The 21,202-nt window shown below is 54.8% G+C and overlaps 2 protein-coding genes across 3 annotated transcripts in view; one reads left to right on the top strand and one right to left on the bottom strand.

Annotated features, from left to right (window-relative positions):
* PHYKPL (5-phosphohydroxy-L-lysine phospho-lyase) overlaps positions 1–1,768 on the top strand; it is a 33,055-nt gene extending 31,287 nt beyond the window's left edge. The window contains exons 11-12 of the mRNA XM_059416132.1: positions 751–881; positions 1,686–1,768. Of these exons, the coding sequence (XP_059272115.1) occupies positions 751–881; positions 1,686–1,735 (181 nt within the window). The 3' untranslated portion in view covers positions 1,736–1,768. The remainder of the gene's footprint in view (positions 1–750; positions 882–1,685) is intronic.
* A 644-nt stretch (positions 1,769–2,412) lies between these two features.
* On the bottom strand, positions 2,413–8,899 carry HNRNPAB (heterogeneous nuclear ribonucleoprotein A/B). 2 transcript variants are annotated; one of them, XM_059416133.1, is made up of 8 exons: positions 8,673–8,896; positions 8,354–8,585; positions 7,455–7,623; positions 6,626–6,784; positions 6,299–6,430; positions 4,119–4,236; positions 3,317–3,457; positions 2,413–3,021 (listed from the first exon to the last, which is right to left on the bottom strand). In XM_059416133.1, exons 2-8 carry the CDS (start codon positions 8,560–8,562, stop codon positions 2,951–2,953), a joined length of 999 nt encoding a protein of 332 aa, XP_059272116.1. In that variant the 5' UTR covers positions 8,563–8,585; positions 8,673–8,896; the 3' UTR covers positions 2,413–2,950. The 2 variants fall into 2 exon arrangements, with proteins under 2 accessions (XP_059272116.1, XP_059272117.1); XM_059416134.1 differs by lacking the exon at positions 3,317–3,457 and having other exon boundaries at positions 8,673–8,899.
* Between the last annotated feature and the right edge of the window lie 12,303 nt (positions 8,900–21,202).

Here is a 21,202-nt window from a genome sequence, read left to right as displayed (position 1 = left end):
CTTGGGGCTCCCCATGGGCACAGCAGCCGGGTTTTCTTTGGTACGGACAGGTCTCCTGCTCCTTGTCTGGGTGCAGGCATCTGGAGGACCCCAGGGAATAAATGAGAGAGAATGGAAGTCGGGGTCAGAATGTAAATACAATCACCTCAGACCCTTTCTTTCTGGCCAAATGATCTTCCCAGGTTGAAGTGCAAACGTGGACTGTTAATGTCCTTAGGTACCATTACTATTAAGGAGGTGAAGCTATCTTCCTAGAAAGAACTGGAAATGAAAACTGCAGAGTCCTCTGAGATGTCCAGATGACTCTGGGGCAGGAAGCAGAACCGGGCTGGCAGAGAAGTTCCTGGAGCTGGGGAGGGGGCACAGGGGTTCGCTGTATCAGCCCAGCAGCATCGGTGCGGTACAGGAATGCTGGCTGGCCACGTCCTAACCACAGCCTGTCATGGCTCAGGCCGGGACTCCAGGGCTGGATGAGAGGAGGCCCCTGCTTGGGGTGTAGGGGTGGGATGGAGGGTGGCAGGCTCAGGGCCAGGTGCAGGGCACCCCACACAGGAGCCCTTAGTGCTGGGTGAACAAGGACCAGCAGGCAGGCAGTTCGGGAGGAGGTAGCCAGTGCTGTGTCCCTGTGGGACCTGGTCTGGGGTGGGGCTCCCAGGGGCTGGTTGGCTGAAGCCAGGACAGACTTTGAGGCTCTGTGAAGGGTTCCTTGGCTGCTGGGCCGCAGGGCCTTGCCATGTCCTATCCTCACAGGCTGAAAGAGAACTACATTTTGCTGAGCACAGACGGCCCTGGGCGGAATGTCCTGAAATTTAAACCCCCAATGTGCTTCAGTGTGGACAATGCGCGACACGTGGTGGCAAAGATGGATACCATCCTGACAGGTGAGCTGGGGGTCCGAGGAGCAGCTGACCATGTCTCTTGAGCCCAACCTGCGGCCAGGAGCTAGGACCTTCCAGAGTGCCTGGGAAGGAGACTTTATAGTGAGTTGGGAGTCTTTGAGACAGCACAGGGAACAAGGAGCTGTGGCGTGGAGGGCTTTCCTGAGCCCTGAGTAGCACCAGCGTGGACGCAACACGAGGCAAGGCAATCACCTAGTGACACAGCAGGGATTTATATGGCAGGAACATTGTGCTCTCCTTGAAGGCTAGTGCCCCCTCAGCAGCTAAGGTGCTGGACTGAGATTTGCACCCAGGATTGATGAAATGCAAAAGGAAATTCTTCCCTAGGTTTCCACCCCGCTAGGAATGTCAGATCAGTGTGGGGTCTGCCCTAAATGCACTCACCAGGCCACCTGGAACAACAGAACGGACAGGTCTCTGCTATGCCACACGGGCAGGGGTGGGCGGTGGGCAAAATCCCACCTCCTGGCAGGCACCCCTCCCTCTCCTCCACCTCTGCAGGTGGGTTCCCTGGAGGAAGTAGGGTGTTTGTGGGGAGGCCACAGGAGGAGGGGCTGAGCAGGCACAGACTTGCCTTTACTTTCCTGGGCAGAGGGGCTGCCATTGAGCCTGAATGTTTGGGGCAACCTGACTGACACCTGGCTTTGTCTTTTGGGGAGTGTTGCTGACCCTGTGGTTTGTACACTTGGTCAAAGGGCTGGACAAGGAGTCCAAAAAGCTTGGATGCTGGAGAAAGGCTAAGCACTTGTGGGGGCACGGGGCCGGGGGCTTTGTGCTGTTTTTCAGACATGGAAAAAAAGGTGAGAAGTTGTGAGACACTGAGGCTCCGGCCCTAAACCAGCCCTGGCACTTGCGTCTTCCTTCCTTGGGTGAGTAGGCCTTGCTCCTCATGACCCATGGCTGTGGCCCTCACCCTCAGCAAGCCAAACCTTGCTCTTAACCAGGTTTTCTTCAGAAACATCTCCCCATAGTTGACGGGGAAGACAGGACTAGCACCTTCCTCCCTGAGCCAGTTCTCCTTCTAGAAGGAATGGAAAATAGCCCTGGGGTGCCCCAGTCCAGCCAGCAGCTCAACTCTGCCACAGGGGGCAAAACTGTTCTGGGCCACCCAGGAGGGGGGACTTTGTGTTCAGTCCAGCTGGCCCCTAGGATACTGCCTTCCTGGGCACATTCCCACTGTCCTCAGCTAGGAGACCAGAATCCCACTTCCAGGTGCCCAGGAGAGACAGCTACAGCTGCCGCAGCCCCCACTGCTCTGGGAGCAGCACCCCTCACAGTACTTCCTTCACCCCCTTGAAGCTGCCTCCAGTCAGAAGTCCTTTAAAACTTCCTCTAAAAGGGCTCAAAGTCCTAGGCAGGCCCCATCCTTACAAGCAGTGCCCCAGCAGTGCCCAACGTCCAGGCTCCGCTTGCCAGGACTGCTGTCTGGTCATAGAGGCAACTAGAGCTTCGAAGGCTCAGGAGCGCCTGGCCCTTCCCCGCTCTTCACAGCATGCCCCACACTCACCCAGGCTTTGGGGGTTTTTAAATTTTTATTTCAAAAGCTTGGATAGCTTCAATATCCAGGTCGTGGCAAAATCAGGACACGTGTAAAATACCTTACAATACATTAGATTCCCAAAAGGTACCAAAAAGTACAGTAAAATTAACACTTCCATTAACAGGAAATGTATGACACAAATAATATAAAATTAAAAGGTGAAAAAAAGGTGACACTGGTTTCCTAAGATACAGTTTACTCTTTACAACCAGGGTCCACAGGTCCAGGCTGCGGGCGGTGGCGGGCAGCGGACCCTCCCAGCCGGCCCTGGGGGACCCGGGCCTAAAACTAGCCCTCCCAACGCCGCTCTGGCCTCAGAGACCCCCACACGCTGCCTACGACAACTAGAGCTCTGGAAATAGTCAACAGGAGAGTGATTTCCAAGGGGGAAATTTTAAATAAGATGCACATGGGACAGGCCATAGAAAGTACGCCAGGTTAAATTTGGTACATAATTGTGTTCTCTCAAGATCCGGACAGAGCGTGTGCGGGCGGGCGTCCGGCCACGGCCTCAGTACGGCTTGTAGTTGTTCTGGTGGCCACCGCGGCGCTGGCTCTTCCCGTAGTTCGTGCCACCCTGACCTGGGGACAAGAAGGCCATGCATGGGTCGCGGTGCCATCTGCCCGAGCCCTCCCCGAGCCTGGCGCCTGCTGTACCGCCACATCAGAGCCCGCACCCCAGGCCAGCACGGAAGGGGCCACGCCCTGCCTTCCTGAGGCCCAGAGGCTCAAGTGCCTCCTCCTGTGGTGGCCGCGCCGGGCCCCCAAGCCCAGCCTGTCCGACTCCAAAGCCCCTGCTGCCAGTGGCCCCTGCACTGTCTGTCCTGCCTCCCGGGGTTGGGGGTGAGCGGCCAGGGCCTCCCTCTCTCCTACTTACTGTAGTCGTAGCCGGGGCCGTAGCCGTAATAGCCATAGGGCGAGTAGTCGTAGCCGCCATAGCCGGGCCCGTAGCCCTGCTGGTAGCCGTAGCCCTGGTTCCAGTAGCTGCCGTAGCCCTGATTCCAACTCTGACTCTGACCTGTGGGGGGGAGCAGGGCCCAGGGGCCCAGGGACCATTTAGCACACGCAGGAGCGAGGATGGAGGAAATCCTGCCCTTCGGGTGGCGGGCTCACTATGGCAACTCAGGTAGAAACCAGGGGGTTGCTGTCTGGCGTCAGGGGCTCTGGGCCCCGCCCTGCATCTGAGGCCCAAGCCGGGGCTCTGAGGGCCAGGAGGGCCCTGCCGGCTAACTGCACTTGGGGCTATTTGCAGGAGCTCACTCTCTCACATCTCCCTCTCCTCACCCCCACACTCCCTGGCAGCTCGGCCCTAAAAAGGAGGACATTTAGGCTTTGGAGTCCGAGGGGCCTGGACAGAAGGAGGTAAAGTGCCCGGCACAGCCCTGCCCTACCTTCTGCCCACCCGCCCACGGGTGTACCGAGACTCAGGCCCGCCACCCAGCCCAGCGTGCCCCTCAGGCCCGCCACCCCCGCACCCTGACTGCAATGCAAAGGCCCTTCTGCCCTGGGGCCCCAGGCCGCAAGAGCCAGGCTCTTCCACACCAAGCAGCAGCCACAGCATGACCCGCCGGGCCTGGTGCACCAAACGCCAGAGGCCAGCGAGAACCCCCCCACCCAAGACAGGCACGGGGGCTCCATGCAGGCAGGGCCCCATCTTTGCTCAGCCAGGTTCCACTCACCTCCGCTTCCACCGCCACCGCCGCTGCCTCGGTTCCCTCGGTTGCGGTTCCCACGGCCCCCAGAGCCGTACTGCTGCTGCTGATAGACTTCTTTGGGCTGGGCCACCTTGATCTCACACTGCAAGAAAAGAGGACAATGGGTCAGACCACTGCGACAAGCTTGGGACAGGGCCATGGACAAAGACCTTTGTTGATGGAGACTCAGATGGCCCATGGGGACTAAATGCTCAATACAAAATCTGCCTGGGGCACCTGGGGGACACAGGTGAAGCATCCCAACTCTTGCTTTTGGCTCAGGTTATGATCTCAGAGTCAGGAGATTGAGTCCTGCATGGGGCTACACGCGGAGTGGAACCTGCTAAAGTTTCTCCAACACGCGTGTGCACTCAGTCTCTAAAATCAATCTTTTAAAAAAGTTCAAAAGAAACATGCTTAAGTGGAAGCCACATTTGGGCTAGAAACCCTCGGGACCACAACTAAAATCTCTGGATCAGGACTCACTAGGGCCTTTGGGCCAAAACCTTTCCCCAGAGAACTTACTGGGGTGACAGCTGTAATTTGAGGCCTGCTGATGGCAGCCCAGATCGAACAACTGGGAGAAGGCACAGTGAGCCTGAGGCCGAGGCCAACCCAGCATAGCCCGATTCCACACCAGGTGGGCAGCTCTGAGGCCAGCCCCGTCCTCCTGGGAAAGAGGCCTCAGAGCTGACTTCTCAGATCAGGGGCCTTAGAAAAGAAGTGGGGGGAAACTTATTTTTTTTTCCTTTCCTTTACAGAAGAAATGAAGCATCCCACTCCAACAGGCTGAGGCTGCGCCTCTGACCTCTGGCTTTGAGGAAGGAAGCCACTGAGGCTCAGGGCGGGGCCTCCCTGGGCCTCGCTGCTCTCCCCTCCCCTTCTCCCAACCACTGGCCTGTTGGTGGGAAGGGCCAGATGTCTGTGTCCTCTGAGGAGCCAAAGAGTCAGTTTCCTTTTTGCTCAAAATCTGCCCACTGCGGATGGGATCAGGTTCAGGACCTCCCACCCAGTGTTCCTGCTCAAGTCAATCAGAAGTTTACTTTTTAGAGGAAATACCCTCACACATACACTCTCCTAAATACGACCTATAAGATACCATTTTCTACAATGTGTCACCATCCAAGCATACCCTAAACCAAGAAATCTTCCCCAAGTGATTCCATCTGGTGTCTTCTGTTTAATTAAAAATGCTGAATACATTTATTTCAAAACCCACCACCAGTAGCAACTGACTACCTTACAGGTACTTCCTGCCATTTCACATTCAGCGGGGGGGTGAGGGGTGTCAATGTCTAGGGGAACAGCCTTCACCCAGCTGCTGCACCTAGACTTCAACTCATTTGATGTAAAATTTAAGGGCCCAATTCTGCATCCCAGCTAGGATTAAGACTTCTAGAAGCCCCACCCCCTACCTGTCCCACCTTATCTGGCTGCTGCTGGGCTCAGACCTGCCACACCCAGCCAGCCAGCCACACCCTCAACTGCCTCCTCTGCCACCTGGAGAACACCTGAACCGAAAGACACCCCCGACACCCCCCACCCCACTACTGGCCAGAGTTCAGAGGGAAGGGCTGGCACTTCTCACCGTGAGGCACCGCTCACTTAGGCAAAACTGACCACAGACACACGTGGACTAAAACCCTGGGAGCTTTGGGAAGAACCCTCATCTGAGGTGGAAACCGACTAAACCAACATCCAGAGCCAGAGCAGGTGGAAGCAAACAAAAGATCTGGTTGTGACAGGAGAGAGAAAAAAGCTCCACAAGAGAAACAACTTTACCCAAAGGAAACGAACCCATTAATAACAGAAGTTCTAGAATCTTCTGAGACTTAGTACAGGCCATATTCACCTTGGACACCAGATGGAGAACACCACAACCTCTAGCTTTCAATCAGGAATCAAAGGGGCTACTGAACATATTCTAGCCCAGAGAAAAGACCCTTTCTCCTGCCTCCCACACATCCTGGGTTTCTACCAAATCTACCAGCCCAGAACTCCCTGAAGGATGGGATCATCTGCCCCAATCAGGATAGCAGGCACTGGCAGAACCCAGCAGGGTCAGACTGCCCCAGAGAGGTAGCCCAACTCCTGAGGCACACCTGTTAAGCGCCAGCTCTCCACCAACAGAAGGCCAGACACAGAGCTGGAGACAGACACCTTACCTTACTGCCACTGATGGTATGGAACTTTTTCTCCAGAACTTTCTTCACAGGTTCCTCTTCTTTAAAAGTGATGAAAACAAAACCTCGTCTTTTGTTCAACTTTGGATCCATTGGAAGCTCAATGGCCTCAATCTGTAAACGTAGGCAAAGCTCAGAACCAATGCCTCTTCCCACCCCCCAGGGCCTACAGGGAACTCTGAGGAGAAAAGACCCGAAAAGGCCAGAATGAAAAAGCCTCAGAGAGCTATAACCAGCCAAGGCTGCCTAGGACCAGGGAGAGCAACCTCAGGGCAATCAGCAGGCCACCAACCAGGGTCCCACACTCACCTCCCCGAACTCTCGAAAGTACTCCCTGATCTTCTCCTCAGTGGCTTCAGGGTTCAGACCCCCCACAAAAATTTTCTTTACCGGGTCCTTCTTCATGGCCATGGCCTTTTTGGGGTCAATAACACGGCCATCCAGCCTGTGTTCCTTCTGGTCTAGGACCTGTCCCAACATAAGAAAATGAGCTTCGAACTCAACAGCACCATCCTCAACAAGCCCCTTCTCTTTGAGCCATGAAGACCCCAACACTGGTACACAAAAGTGTTTGACCCCCTTCATACTCCACTCCTACATGACTTAGCAACACAACTTCATCTCCAAATTTCCAAGTACAGCTAGTTTATCTGAGCCCCTAGAGACCTCCCCCAACTCCCCCCACCGCTTTCCCAGAGAGCACTGGCTCAGTTCAAAGCCTCTCTTTCGCAAGTTAAGCAGTAGTGAGGCAGGCTGGAGGTGGGCTGCTACGGTTGGAATCCAGCCCTTTCTGGCTGTGACCTCTTTCTAACTTACACTTCTGGGCCTTTGTTTTGTTTACTGTAAAATGGACCTAAAATAATACCTATTTCATTCACAGCAACCTTGGACTCTATTCTAGTCCTCAGGATAAAGGATTTGCCCAGAAGTGACACCAAAAAAACCCAATAAACACCAAGTATAATCTTCCTGGGCCCATTTAATCTGTATCTGTAATCCCCTCAAAAACAGAACAGAGTTCCTCACATCTGCTTTTCCCAAAGCCCTCAAGCACCTACAGAACACACAAACTCATCGTGCTCTCAGAACCCTATCCTAGAACAAACTTCATGCCGCTGACATCAAGCGCCCAGCTTACCTTTTCCACACTGGCTGCATCTTTAAAGAGGATAAACCCAAACCCTCTTGACCGGCCAGTGTTGGGATCCATCTTTATTGTACAATCAACGACCTCTCCAAATTTGGTAAAGTAATCCTTTAGATCTTTTTTGCTGGTATCCCAGCTCAGGCCACCAACGAACATTTTTCTGAAATGGTAAAGACACACGTGCCAACGAGCCTTACAACAGCGCTGTGATGTTGGGGCCGGCCCTGACACCACCACCTTCAGTGCTAGCGGGTAAGCAAAGCCGCCATCCGGAATGCGGGTCTGCCCCGAGAGCCCCCGTGAGCCGCGAGAAGCTCTAGGCGGTGCAGTCCGCGACGGGGCAGCGGAAGGGAGGGCACTGCGGCCTGGGGCAGAAGCCCCGAACCTTCACAACTCGAAGTCATCCGCCTAACAAGCAAGTTAAGACAGAAAGCCGCCGGCCCGGACGGTCCTCACCGCCCCCGAGAGCTCGCTCTCCAGGAACTCAGGCTTCCGGGGGCCGGAGACCGCGTTCAGACCGTGACTCCGCCCTCCGCGGGGTGGGGGGGAGAGAGGAAGGCCACGGCCGGGGCGCGCGCCAACTCCGCCCACGCAGCCCCGCGGAGCCCAAGGCCGGCTCGGCCCCGGGTCCGAGCGCACTCCCCCTTCCGGGCCGCCCGCCCCCCGGCCCCGCGCGAGCAGCCCCGGGGCGGCGCCAAAGTCGACCCAACAAAACTCCTGCAAACTCCGGCGCGAGCGGCGGCGCGGCGGGCGTCAGGCGCGGAGGGGCAGGGCGACGGGCCTCGAGCAGGCCCCGGCCGCCCGCCCGCCCCTCCCCCCGCCGCGTGGCGCCAACAAAAGGCGGCCCCGGAACAAAGGCGGCGCCCCGATCGGCCCGCGACCGCACCTACCCCGCGTCCTCCTCGTTCTTGCTGGCGTTGATCTGGTCACCCTCGGCACCGTTCTGGTTGCTGGCCGGGGGCGCCGAGCTCCCGCCTCCGGCGCTCGCCGCGGCCCCGGTGCCGGCCCCCGCGGGCGACTCGCCTTCGGGGGCGGCCTCGTGTCCGTTCTCGGTGGCGCCCGTGGTCTCCATGGGCTGCTCCTCACCCGCTTCCGACATGCTAGGCCGGGGCGCGGCGGCTCCTGCAACGAGTGGCCCCAGCGCGTCAGGCCCGCGCGGCTCCCGCCCAGGCTTCCCCCCGCCCGCCGCCCGCGGGCCCGGCCGCTCACCTCGCCGCCGATGACGCCGCGGGGCCCGCTCGTCCCCACCCGCCGGAAAGGCGCCGCAGGCTCGGCCGCGCTCACGCCCGCGCTGCCGGGCCTCGCCTCCGTCCGCCGACGGAGCCGCCGCGACCTCGCGCCCTCCTTCGCCGCCGCGCCGCACGGAGCCCACCGACCGACAGGCTCACTGGCGCCCGCGCGGTGCCGCCGCCTGACAATGCCGACTCGTGGCGCTCTTTATAATGCCGGGGCCGGGCGCACCTCGCAACAAGGCGCGTGATCATTGGCTGCGCCTGCCCGTCACTCAACCCCGCGCCGGCGTCCCATTGGCCGCAGCGGCGCGCGCACGCTAAATCCGGGCGGGCTTTGTCCTCATTTTAGAATCCGCGCGAGCCAGGGCCCTGCGGACGGCTCCCGGGCCGGGCGGGAGAGCGGCGCCGGCAGCCGGCAGCCGGAATCCCGCGGGGGGCCGAAGACCTCTCCTCGCTGCCCCGTGAGGCCGAAGTCTCTCGTGCCGGAGCGCCCCATCCCAGCATCGGTAGCTTCGCGCACTCCGTTCTCCCAAAAGAGGAAACTGGGCTCTAGGAAGTCTCGCAAACCAAGGTCGCCCGGCTGGAAGTGGGAGAACTCGGCGGCCGAGATCGGGCGCGCAGGGTTCCGCCGAGGCCCGCGGCACCGCTCGAAGGGGCCGGGACGCGGCCCTCCCCCTTGACCTTGGTGCCCTCACGGCCCCGCGCTCCCGCCCTTTCTGCCACCTCCCCCAGCGGCTAGCAGCGGAGAGGGGGTGGAGCCTGCCGGGCGTCTGGTGCCAGTGGTGCTCCGGCAGGATGTGGCGGGAGAAACGGTGGCACCGCGGTGTTCCCCGATCCAGGTCGTCCGGCACCACCTAGACGATCAGCCTCGTTGTCACACTTTGGGTTGACGTTTTTCGTTTGAGTTAGTTCCTGTATTCCTCCTGAAATTTCTTTTTAAGGAAAATAAACCGCGTCCCTCAAATCATTAAATTGGAGGCGGGGAGGGATGTTCTCGTTTTCTAATACACAAGCCCACTCTGTTTGATCTTGATCAAGCTTGAAAGGCCGGCGTAATCGCATGATTCCTTTATAATCGTAGGGGTGACAGGCCCCAAATGGACCAGGATTACAACCTCTGAAGCCTGGGGATTACCAGATAGCAAGAGCACACAAGTGGCTGACGTTTCCCGCCAAATTCCTGCAGCCAGGCCCGGTGTGGGGGTCTGGGGGTTCTATTTCCTCATCTGGTCTCCTAACAACCCAATGAAAGGCGATACCATCACAAATTTATAAATGAGAAAACTGAAGCCCAGAGCGCTGGCCCAAGGCTCACTCCCGAATCCCGCCAGCCAGTGAAGTTGCAGAGGGATGAAAACTGACTGTTTCACATTTGGAAAAAACAACTGACTACAGAAAACGGGAACATTTGGCCACACAGTGCTGCCTTCCCCCAAGGTCTCCATCGGCCAGAGGAGGGGCACCCGCCCCTCCAGGGGGGGCGCAAATACCCTCCAGTTTACCCCAAGGCCCACCTGACTGTGTCCCTTTCAGGCCAGATTCCACAAGTGAAACTCAGTATCTCCATAAAACTGGGGTCATGTCACTGTTGAAATCTGATGCCTGCCTGCAGAAAGTCCTTCACACACTCTCCACACCAGCCCGTGCCCACCCACAGAAATAAGGGCCAGGGAGGGATGCCCCACTCGGGATGATGGACACAGGTGGCCCAGCAGTGAAGGTTAATACAGGCAATTAAGCTCAAAGTCAAATAGTCTAGATGCACCCACAGGACGTAACTACTGATGAGAACGTACGTTCACTCAAGCTCCTGCTCTTTTTCACATGGATGCCTTTCACACAACTTGTGAAACACCTTCCATGACATGTCCAGTCTCAGGAGAACGACATTTGGACAGTGCATTAGTCTGCAAAACCCTTTCCTCAGCATTGCTTCATTGGAGCCTCAAAATAATTTTTGTGTGAGGGTATCCATACTTTATACATGAAAACGCTGAAATCACATCTGAAATTGTAGACACCAAGCCAGCACCCGCAACTCTACATTGTTTCCAGGGCTTCTGGCTAGTGTAGGACGAGGGGTCTCTGATTTCCTGAGTTCCTTGGTCTAAATTGTCTTATCAGAATAAATTATTCTGAGGCTCAAATGAAGCAATAGCTTAGAAAGTAATTTATGGGGCACCAGGGCGGCACAGTCAGTTCAGAGTCTAACTCAGTTTCAGCTCAGGTTGTGATCTCAAGGTGTTAAGATTGAGCCCCAGGTCCAGCTCCAAGCTCAGCATGGAGTCTGCTTGAGATTCTCTCTTCCTCTCCCTCTGACCTTCCCCCTCCTCTCAAAAAATACATCTTTTTTTTAAGATTTTGTCTATTTATTTGAGAGAGAATGAGAGAGAGAGCATGAGCTGTGGCAGAGGAAGAGGGAGAAGCAAACTCCCCACTAAGCAGGGAGCCCCACTCGATCCCAGGACCCAAAGGTCATGGCCTGAACAAAAGGATGACACTTAACCAAGTAAGCTGCCCAGGCACCCCAAAAGAAATCTTAAAAAAAAATTTATGAACCCTAAAGAACTGCAGACAAGAGGGGCTCAGTCTCAGCACAGAATGCTTTTATGTCATCTCCAACAGTGTCTCTGACATGGACAAGGCACTGGGCTCCATGGAAGCAGCAAGAAGTCCCTATGATACAAGGCTCGCTCTCTAGTTATTGGGTCCCAATTACAGACCCTGAAGAGAGGACATCTTTTATGACAGTGAGGTTCTCAAATCAGCAAGGAGCCCAGTTATCCCCTGCAATGGCCTTAAGGGGCCAATGCAGTATAGTTTCCTGGCTTTGGGGATTCAGGCTGTCAGGTGACTTATGTGTAAGAGTACATCCATTAGGAGCACCTGGGTGGCTCAGTGGGTTAAGTCTCTGCCTTCCGCTTGGGTCGTGATCCCAGGGTCCTGGGATCAAGCAATAAAGCCCCACATTGGGCTCTCTGCTCAGCAGGGAGTCTGCTTCCCCATCTCTCTCTCTGCCTGCCTCTCTGCCTTCTTGTGATCTCTCTCTGTCGATAAATAAATAAAATCTTAAAAAAAAAAAAGTACATCCATTAACCTAAGGGCACCTCGGTGGTTCAGTCAATTAGGTGTCTGACTTCCACTGGGTCATGATCTCAGGGTCCTGGGACTGAGCCCGAGCCAGGCTCCCTACTCAGTGGGGAGTGCGCTTCTCCCTCTGTCCTGCCCTCTGCTGGTATTTTAAAATGTTTAAAAAAAAAATAACCAACCTAGAAGAAAGAGAACAGACACAAAATCCATTTTGTTTTTTGTTTTTTGTTTTTACAAAATCCATTTTGAAAGTCTTAAATTGCAGTTGACCCTTGAATGATGCAGGAGTAAGGGGTACTGACCCCTTACACAGTCAAAAATCTGCATATAACTTTTGACTGCCCCCAAAACTTAACTACTCATAGCCTACTGTTAACCAGAAGCATTACCAATAATGTAGTCAATTAACAAGTGTTTTGTCTATGTATCATATACCACATTCCCACAATAAAGTGAGCTACTGAAAAGACAATAATTATTACGGAAGTCATAATGAGAATACACCCACAGTACATAGTATATTTATCAAAAAAATCTATAAAAGGGGCACCCGGGAGGCTCAGTCAAGTTGAGCATCTGACTTCAGCTCAGGTTGTGGTCTCAGGGGTCCTCAGCAGGGAGTCTGCCTCTCCCTATCCCTCTGCCTCTCCCCCTGCTTGTGCTTTCTTGGTCTGTCTCCCTCTCAGAAAAATAAATAAAATTTAAAAAAAAATCTGTGTGTAAGTGGACCCGCACAGTTCAAACCCATTTTGTTCAAGAGTGAGCTGTACATGAATCGCGTTCTCCTTTTTGTGTCTTGTTTGTTTTTCTCGGCTGAGCCTGCAAGCTGGAAGTCGCAGGAGCTATCTGCCAGTGCTTTGTGACTGTCATGGCCAGGCCACACTCCTCAGCTCCCTGGGGCTCCTGCCCCCCACGGCAGGACTGCGTCTGGCTCCAGCTGGGGGAAACTTTCCTAAAATGCAAGTTGCATCTTCAGTCCTCACGGAAACCCTGGCTGGGCTTCCCAGCACATTGAGGATGAAGTTCTAACCCCAAATTCAGGCGAGAGGAAGAGAGAGCAGGGCGGAGTGGGGGTGGGGGGCTCACAGAAGTCCACGCTGCTCGCCAGCCTCCCTGGCAGAGTGGGGTGGGAGAAAAGAAGACACACAGAGACAGAGAGACAGAAGGAAAACACCATGATGCCAGGGCCAAGTTGGAGGGATGGGTCTACAAACCAGGTGTCTAAGTCAGCCCTGGCTGGGCGGCTTCAGCAACAAATTCTCTTTTTTGTTGTTTTTTTTAAAAGATTTTATTTATTTACTTGACAGAGAGAGTGCGCACAAGCATCAGAGGGAGGAGGCACAGAGGGAGGGGGAGAAGCAGACTTGTTGCTAAGCAGGGAGCCAGACATGGGAATTGATCCGAGGACCCGAAGAGCATGGCCTGAGCAAAGGCAGACACTTAACCCACTGAGCCACCCAGGCACCCTGAATAGACAGGCTCCTAAGCTGGGATTGTAAACTGGCTCTTTGCTGGCCGAATCAGACTCTCACACATGCCGGCTTGCTTGCTTGCTTGCTTTGAACATCTTACAAAATTATTTGCCAACATGGACAAAGTATGACATTTCGACACCATGTCACGTTTCCATTTTTTTCTGGAAAACAGATGAAGTCACACTGGGCCAGGAGAAGCAGGAACAGAGACTTACTGCCCCCTAGCAGGTGCCATCCGGCTGACCTCAGCCCCCGCCAGCTCCCAATATCTTGCTGCTGGGCCCCCTAAAATTACCATGTTCATCAACTGTGAAAACATCTGATATTTCAGTCCCTAATGAGGACTCCATGAAGCCCAGGCTTCTTCATCTTTAAACAGGGATGGCAATACCTGCCTGCCGCACCCCTACAGCGATTGGTGGAAAGATCTGCCAAGGGTCTAGCAAAGAGCCTGGCAGGCAGTGGGTGGAGATGAGAGCAGGGGACACCTGGGTGGCTCAGTTGTTTGGCATCTGCCTTTGGCTTGGGTCGTGATCCTGGGGTCCTGGGATCGAGTCCCGCGGGGGGAACCTACTTCTCCCTCTCCTTCTGCCTCCTGCTCCCCCTACTTGTGCTTGCTCTCTGTCAAATAAATAAATAAAACCTTTAAGAAAGAAAGAAAGAGAAAAAGAAAGGAGAGCAGCTCAGATTACTACCAACAATAGCAACAGACCAAGGGGAAGACTCCTGCCCCTGCTGAGTTCCCCTACAACTCTCTCAAGGCAAATCCTCTGAACGGACCTGGAAGATCTGGGGGATCTCCGCCAGCAGGCAGCACCCTGCTCCTCACAGACACGTTCTTACAACAGCCGCCTGGGGCCCACCAGAGGCCAATGAGAAATGTCTGGGCCACCCTTCTGGAATCAGGCCTCAGAAGAACACGTGGCTCATGAACAGACCTGACCCTCCCAGTGTCCTCAGGAGCTCCCTGGGGCTGCCTATAGGGAACGCCCCACCTGCCTTCACGTCCTCATCCCCTGAAAAGCTCGGAAACCAGAGTCTCGGTCCCCAGCCCACCCCCAAGACTAGACCCATCTTCTCACAATCACAAAGCATTGCAGGCATCAGGCATTGGAACAGGGACGGATCGAGGACCCACCACTGCAGACAGGTTGGGGGGGCAGCGGACGAAGCTGGGAAGGGCACTGCTGCAGCTCAGAAGTCTCACAACAGACCAGCCCAGGAGGATCTTTTTTTTTATGGGTTGGCGCTCTCTTCTGGAACCTCAGTTTCTGGTTCTGCAAGAATGGCCCCCATTCACTCATTTATTAACACCTGGGCTTCCTCCCCCCACCTTCCCCCCCAACTGGCATGCCCACTGCCCTCAGGACAGACTGGTTTCCTGAACTCTAACCCCTAGAGGATAACTACCCCTTGCACATCCCTCCTGAAATGTCACCAAGCATCTCCACCTCAGCATGTCCAAGACGGGACACCTGCCATTGCCCTGGGCCCAGCCCCTCCGCAGTGTCCTTGGCTACAGAAAACATGTCTGCTACTAGCTCCCCCCAGAGCATGGGTGACTCAGCCTCGGGGGCCCTCCTTCCCCTGCCCCCGATCTGCCCTCTCAGCCCCAACAACATGCCTCTCTTCTTCTGTCAGGTGCAGAGAAGTGGCTCTCCTCCACGTGGCATTGAAGGACACAGGCCCCTCCATCTTGGGGCGTCAGCACCCCTCGTGCCTTATCACACGCATGCAGTTGGCAGGAAGGACTGTGTGTGTCCTGGGGGCCCTGGCAGCACCCATGGCTTCTACCCCCATGGTTGTGGCTGGGGCTCTGTCAGGATGTCAGGCAAGGGCACTGAGAAATGAGCTCAGCTGCTTGCACGAGGAAGGCAAGGACACCCAGGGCCCCCCAACCTGCTTCACAACAGGCTTCCGACAACTGCGGGTTGATGGTGACGAAGGGAGATATAAGAGGAAAACCTTCCTTCGCTCACTCTGCTTTTCGGAGAAGGTCACCAGGCACCTGTCCTGGTAACCTGCTGGCCTCCCCCATCAGAGGCCACCTGGGGCCCCGGCCCCTGCTTCAGGAGAGATGAAGGCTCTCCTGGGGAAGCACAGGACGATGAGACACGTGGGAGGGACACAGAGCCAAGCCCGGGAGCTGGGTGGGACGGACAGATCCCCTGCTGCACCGTGAGCACTAGATGGGGGTTCTCTGGGCAGAGATGGGGGGAAGTGGGTGTAGGCAGAGAGGCCCACCCAGCAAAGGCTCGGTGCTCAAAAAGGCGCAGAGGGTTCAAAGACTGTAAGGAGCCCCACCCGACAGAGGGGAGCTGACACAGTGCCATGTCAAGGGGATCCGTTTATCCACAGGAAACAGGAAGTCACTGATGACTCCAGTGGCATGGGTCCAGAAAAGGAGGGGCAGTGAGAGGCATTAAGCAGGACGGGGAGGGGCGCCTGGGTGGCTCCGTCTGTTAAGCCACTGCCTTCAGCTCAGGTCATGATCCCAGGGTCCTGGGATCCTTGCTTGGCAGAGAGCCTGCTTCTCCCTCTCCCTGCTCTGCCTGCCGCTCCACCTGCTTGTGCTTGCCCTCTCTCTCTCTTTCTGACAAATAAATAAAATATTTAAAAAAAAAAAAAAAAAGGAAGGGTGGGGAGACTGGCTGGCTCAGGCAGTGGAGCAGGAGATGCTGGATCTCAGATCTCAGGGTCGTGAGTTCAAGCCCCATGTTGGGTGTAGAGATTACTTAAATACATAAAGCTTTAAAAAAAGAAATGGAGGTGGGGTGCCTGGGTGGCTCAGTCAGTCCTGGGATCGAGCCCGTGGCGGGCTCCCTGCTCTGGGGAGCCTGCTTCTCCCTCTCCCTCTGCTCCTCCCCTCTGCTTGTGCTCCTTCTCTCTCGGACTCAAATAAATAAATAAAATCATTTTTTTAGTATATGTGCTGCCGAAGCGAGCACAGTAAAATCATTTTTAAAAATATTTTTTTCAGACAGAGCACAAGCAGGGGGAGCAGCAGGCAGAGGGCTTCACTGACTGAGCCACCCAGGCACCCCTAAATAAATCTTAAGAAAAAAAAAATTTTGTTAATTAAGGAGGGTGAGTGGGCAGAACTTTGCATCTATATGTAGTCATGACCTTGGGTGCAGGAATAGGGGCAGGTGGGCAGTAAGGCTGGAAAGTTGGACCAGAACCACCCGTTTCTTGCAATGGCTAGCAAAGGATCAAGAGACTATCCATTTCAAAGATCAAGCCCAAGCCCCTTGTTAACAGAGAAGTAAACCAAAGGTCATAGAAAGAAAGGGCCTCAGTCCAACCAAGCTGCTACAAAGAAAGTATGGTAGGCAGCTTCTGACAACAGACATTTCTTTCTCACAGTTCTGGAGGCCCGGAGTCCGAGATTAAGGCACCTGCAGACTCAGTGGCTGGTAGGGGCCCGCGTCCGGGCTCACAGATGGCCGTCTTGTCCCTGCATCCTCACAGGGTGGAAGGCCCCACCCGGATGACCTAACCACCTTCTGAATACCAGCCCTTGAGGGTTAGGACTGCAACATAGGAGCTGGAGGAAGACAAATATTCCGTGTGGCAGGGACTATCCGTCCAATGGCACCAGGCCCGTCTCTCTGTCGCGTCCTGTCCATACCCTGGGTGCTGCTCCGAGCCCCAGGCAGCTGCAGGCAAGAGACCACGGGTGTGCTGAGGTTTTCATCCTCCTATGGCCCCAAGAACACAGACACGGACACAGAAACTCTGCCCTTCTCCACCCAGAAACAGGAAGCCACAGACCGGCACCCTCTTCGTGGCACCTCCCACCTCCCTCCACAGCCAAGGGCAAGGCAAACCCAGCTCCTGGGCGTGGACAGGGGGACACAGGGACCCACAGGCCTGCCAGCCACTTCTATGCCCACCACAAGCCCCAGGGCAGAGGTGGCCAGTGGCTGAGGACCGAGGAAGAGTCTCTAGCATTCAGGGTGTGAATGCTATGTCTTAACGTCTGATTCCACATTTGGCCAGTGAACTGGCTGAACCGCTCCTCCAAGGATGGGGCCTGGCCTAGGCTCCAACCCAGATAAGCTCACACCGTCCAGAGGGGTCAGGAGACGGGAGCTCCTCCCCCCACACTCATCCACATGGCCGATCGCTTGGCCATCCTCTCCTTCTTGCCAGCTGCCTTGCCCCACATACTCTCATGGCTGCCCCCCAAAACGGCTCCTTCATGCTGATCCCTGAAGCCCCCACCAGCACCTCAAACCGAGTCCTGAAGAAGCCTCCTCCATCTGGTATCCGCACCCCTCCAACCCTGCCCCTACACCTCTCCTTAATGAAATCCCCATGTGGGATAATGGCCCCACGTGGCCCAACATTGCAGTCCTCAAAGCCAGGCCACGCCTCCCCCCTACCTCCCTCAACACAAATGGAGGGGCCATCCCACCTCCACCCCCCAGCAGTGATGTATCACAGAAATACGATGCAAGCCACAAATGTAAACACATGTATAGTTTAACATTCTCTGGGATTCCTAGGGGGCTCAGGCGGTTAAGCGTCTGCCTCCAGGGTCCTGGGATCAAGTTCCGCATCGGGCTCCTTGCTCAGCGGGGAACCTGCTTCTCCCTCTGCCCCTCATCCTGCTCACCCTGCTTGTGCTCGCTTTCTCTCTGTAACAAATAAATAAATAAAATCTTAAAAATAATAACTAAAAAAAATTCTTTTTCTTCCTCTGTCCTTACCCCACTCCTACACTGTGCTCTATCTCTAAGTGTCTCAAAAACAAAAGAATAGGGGCACCTGGGTGGCTCAGTTGGTTAAGCAGCTGCCTTCAGCTCAGGTCATGATCCCAGGGTCCTGGGATCGAGTCCTGCATCGGGCTCCCTGCTCAGTGGGGAACCTGCTTCTCTCTCTGCTTGCCACTCCCCCTGCTTTGTGTGCTCTCTCTCTCTCTTTCTATAAATAATGAATAAAATCTTAAAAAAGAATAGTATTTCATGACACATAAATTCTATGCATTTCGAAGTGAGAGTCTATAAATTAAGGCAGCCTGTCAATAAAAAGCATACAGATACATGTCTCCTCTCTTCTCCCACTGCCTCACCTTTGTAAGTAATCTCTATGCCCAAGTGGTGCTCGAACTCACCATCCTGAGATCAAGAGCTACATGTTCTACTGACTGAGCCAGCCGAAACCCCTAAAGAAGAGGCAGAAAATACAGAATTTACTATCTGATCCTGTAGGGCAAATATTTGCCCAGTTCTGTTCTAGGCCATCCACCTGTCCCTTAAATTCCAATACTCCAATACAGAAGTGCCAGATGTGGCTTTGGAATCAGGAGGTCCAGTTCAGATCTCCTGCCTCCCACCCAGCATCCCAACTCTGGGATCCAGAGCAAGTCACTGTCCTCTAGGAGGCTTCAGTATCCTTTATTTGAAAATCGGGCCAGCACTCAGATGGGTATAAGCATGAAAATCCAGCGCCGGCCACGGAGCGTTTCCAGTCTCCCTGGCTCAAGTTTCCCGTCTTCACACTTAACGCCCGCAGCACCTGTGCACCGGGCCCCACTCACGAGACTCAGTACTTCGTGCAGGTGACGCCCCGCCTGTCGCCTTCTCCCAGCACCCTCATCCATCCCCGCCTCCAATACCGGAGCCCCACCCTGGCGGCATCTGGATCACGTTGGCAGTGCAATCCTCCACCTGCTTGGGACAGCGTCCCACCTGCCTCACCACAGCCAGCGCCCACCCCCAGATCGCCCGCCGCCCCAGCAGCGCTCTCCACTTACAGCTCGGACCCCGCCTCTCTCGCCCCGCCCACTTCCGGCACGCCCACCGGGTGCCTCGAGCATGCGCGGGGGCTCCGCTCCTTGCAGGCGAGGACCCTTCTCCTGCTCCTTCCTGGGCCAAGTCCTCGTTCCTGCAGAGATCCCAACAGCCACTCCTAGTGAGACGCGGGCCAGATTTCCAGGACCATGTCCTTCCGTCCCCCTGCATCGGCTCTCAAGACAAAAACCTCATCCATCCGGACACCGACATCTTAACCCTGCCTCCTCCAGACACACGGTCGCGGACCTCGGCCAGTCCTTCTGTGGGTGTGTCTGTCTTTCCAGAACGTCCTCCTGTCCCGCTCCCGTCCAGCCCAGGGCCTGCCTGGCCACCTCTTTATGTTGGGCTAATCTAGGCTCTCCCCGCTGGCCCACCCGTCTTCCTGTCTCGTCCTACCAGCAAATCTTTTCCTCCTGGGGAAGTGTTCCTTCTAAAACTGACCGTCCCTTTGGCTGATGGGTCAGAACTACTTCCAGCAAGGAAGAATGATATCCTAGAATGGATCTCCTTGCCAACAAGTACCCTCCAGTTCACATTCCTCCATTTTGCCAAAAAGGTGAGATCTGGCCTCCCACTGGGGCTTCCAGCCGTGACCCAGGCCAGTTAGCAAATTTTCCTTCTAGGGTCTGTCTACCTGCTTCTCAGTTTCTGCTTTCCTCCCCCCCACATTCTAATCGGGATATAAACGACATACCATAAAATTCACCCGGTTAAAATGTACAGTTCAGTGGTTTTAGCATATTCACACAGTTGGGCAACTGGTCACCACCACCACCTCAGTTCAGAACATTCACTTCACGTAAAAAGAAACCTCTTACCCATTAGCAGTCATTCCTGTCCCCACTCACTTCAGCCCCACCTCCTGCAACTTCTGTCTCTTCTAGATTTACATATTCTGGAAATTTTTTTTTAAGATTTTATTTATTTATTTGACAGAGAGAGATCACAAGTAGGCAGAGAGGCAGACAGAGAGAGAGGAGGAGGAAGCAGGCTCCCCACTGAGCAGAGAGCCCGATGCGGTACTTGATCCCAGGACCCTGAGATCATGACCTGAGCTGAAGGCAGCGGCTTAACCCACTGAGCCACCCAGGCGCCCCACATATTCTGGAAATTTTTAATAAATGGAATCATAGGGACGCCTGGGTGACTCAGTCAGTTACTCGTCTGCCTTCGGCTCAGGTCATGATCCTGGGGTCCTGGGACTAAGCCCCGCGTTGGGCTCCCTGCTCAGCAGGGAGTCTGCTTCTCCCCCTCCCCCTACTTGTGCTGTCCCTCTCTCTCTCTGTGTCAAATAATTTTTAAAAAATCTTTAAATGAAATCATATTTGTGGCCTTTGGTGCCTGGCTTCTTTCACTTAGCATGTTTTCAAGATTCATCCATATTTTAGCATAAGATGCCACCTATATGTGAGAGATTCACCAATATATCTCTCCTGGCCGGCCCTTTCTCCCAAGCTCCGGATGCAGAGGTCCTGGAGTGGGCGTCCACACCTCTGCATGGAGGTCAACTGAGGCATCAGACTTGACAGGCCCAATAGAAGAAAACCAGAGACTGAGCTCAGTTATGAATATTAATGCAATAACACTAGTAAGTAGGGGCGCCTGGGTGGCTCTCAGTCCGTTGCGTTCCAACTCGATCTCAGCTCAGATCTTAATCTCAGGGTCGTGAGTTCAACCCCCTGTTGGGCATGGAGCCTACTTTAAAAAAAAGAAAGAAAGAAGAATGTTAGTAAGTATAAGTAAATATGATCCAACAGCAGGTTAGTAATTTTAAATGTATTTTTGAAGATTTTATCTGAGAGAGTATGAGGGCCCGGGAGAGGGAGAGGGATGAGCAGACTCCCAGCTGGGCTTAGTCCCAGGACCTGGAGGAGACCATGACCTGAGTCGAAGCCAGATGCTTAACCAACTGAGCCACCCATGCATTCCAGTAATTTTTAAATTCTTTATTTTTTTTTAAAGATTTTATTTATTTATTTGACAGAGAGAGATCACAAGTAGGCAGAGAGGCAGGCAGAGAGAGAGGAGGAAGCAGGCTCCCTGCTGAGCAGAGAGCCCGATGTGGGACTCCATCCCAGGACCCCGAGATCATGACCTGAGCTGAAGGCAGCGGCTTAACCCACTGAGCCACCCAGGCGCCC

The sequence above is a fragment of the Mustela nigripes genome, chromosome 12 (assembly GCF_022355385.1).
Source record: "Mustela nigripes isolate SB6536 chromosome 12, MUSNIG.SB6536, whole genome shotgun sequence".
In the NCBI taxonomy this organism is placed as follows: domain Eukaryota; kingdom Metazoa; phylum Chordata; class Mammalia; order Carnivora; family Mustelidae; genus Mustela; species Mustela nigripes.
Note: the sequence above shows the minus strand (reverse complement) of the source record. Positions and strands in the feature narration are given on the sequence as shown.

Bases quoted from the DNA above. Each gene is read 5' to 3' on its own strand.
- HNRNPAB (XM_059416133.1), bottom strand. From the start codon at position 8,562: ATGTCGGAAGCGGGTGAGGAGCAGCCCATGGAGACCACGGGCGCCACC. The intron at 4,237-6,298 runs GTAAGGTGTCTG...CTTTTCTTGCAG, and splicing joins ATACCATCAGTGGCAGTAAG to TGTGAGATCAAGGTGGCCCA. The intron at 3,022-3,316 runs GTAAGTAGGAGA...TCTTGTCCCCAG, and splicing joins CGGCCCCGGCTACGACTACA to GTCAGGGTGGCACGAACTAC.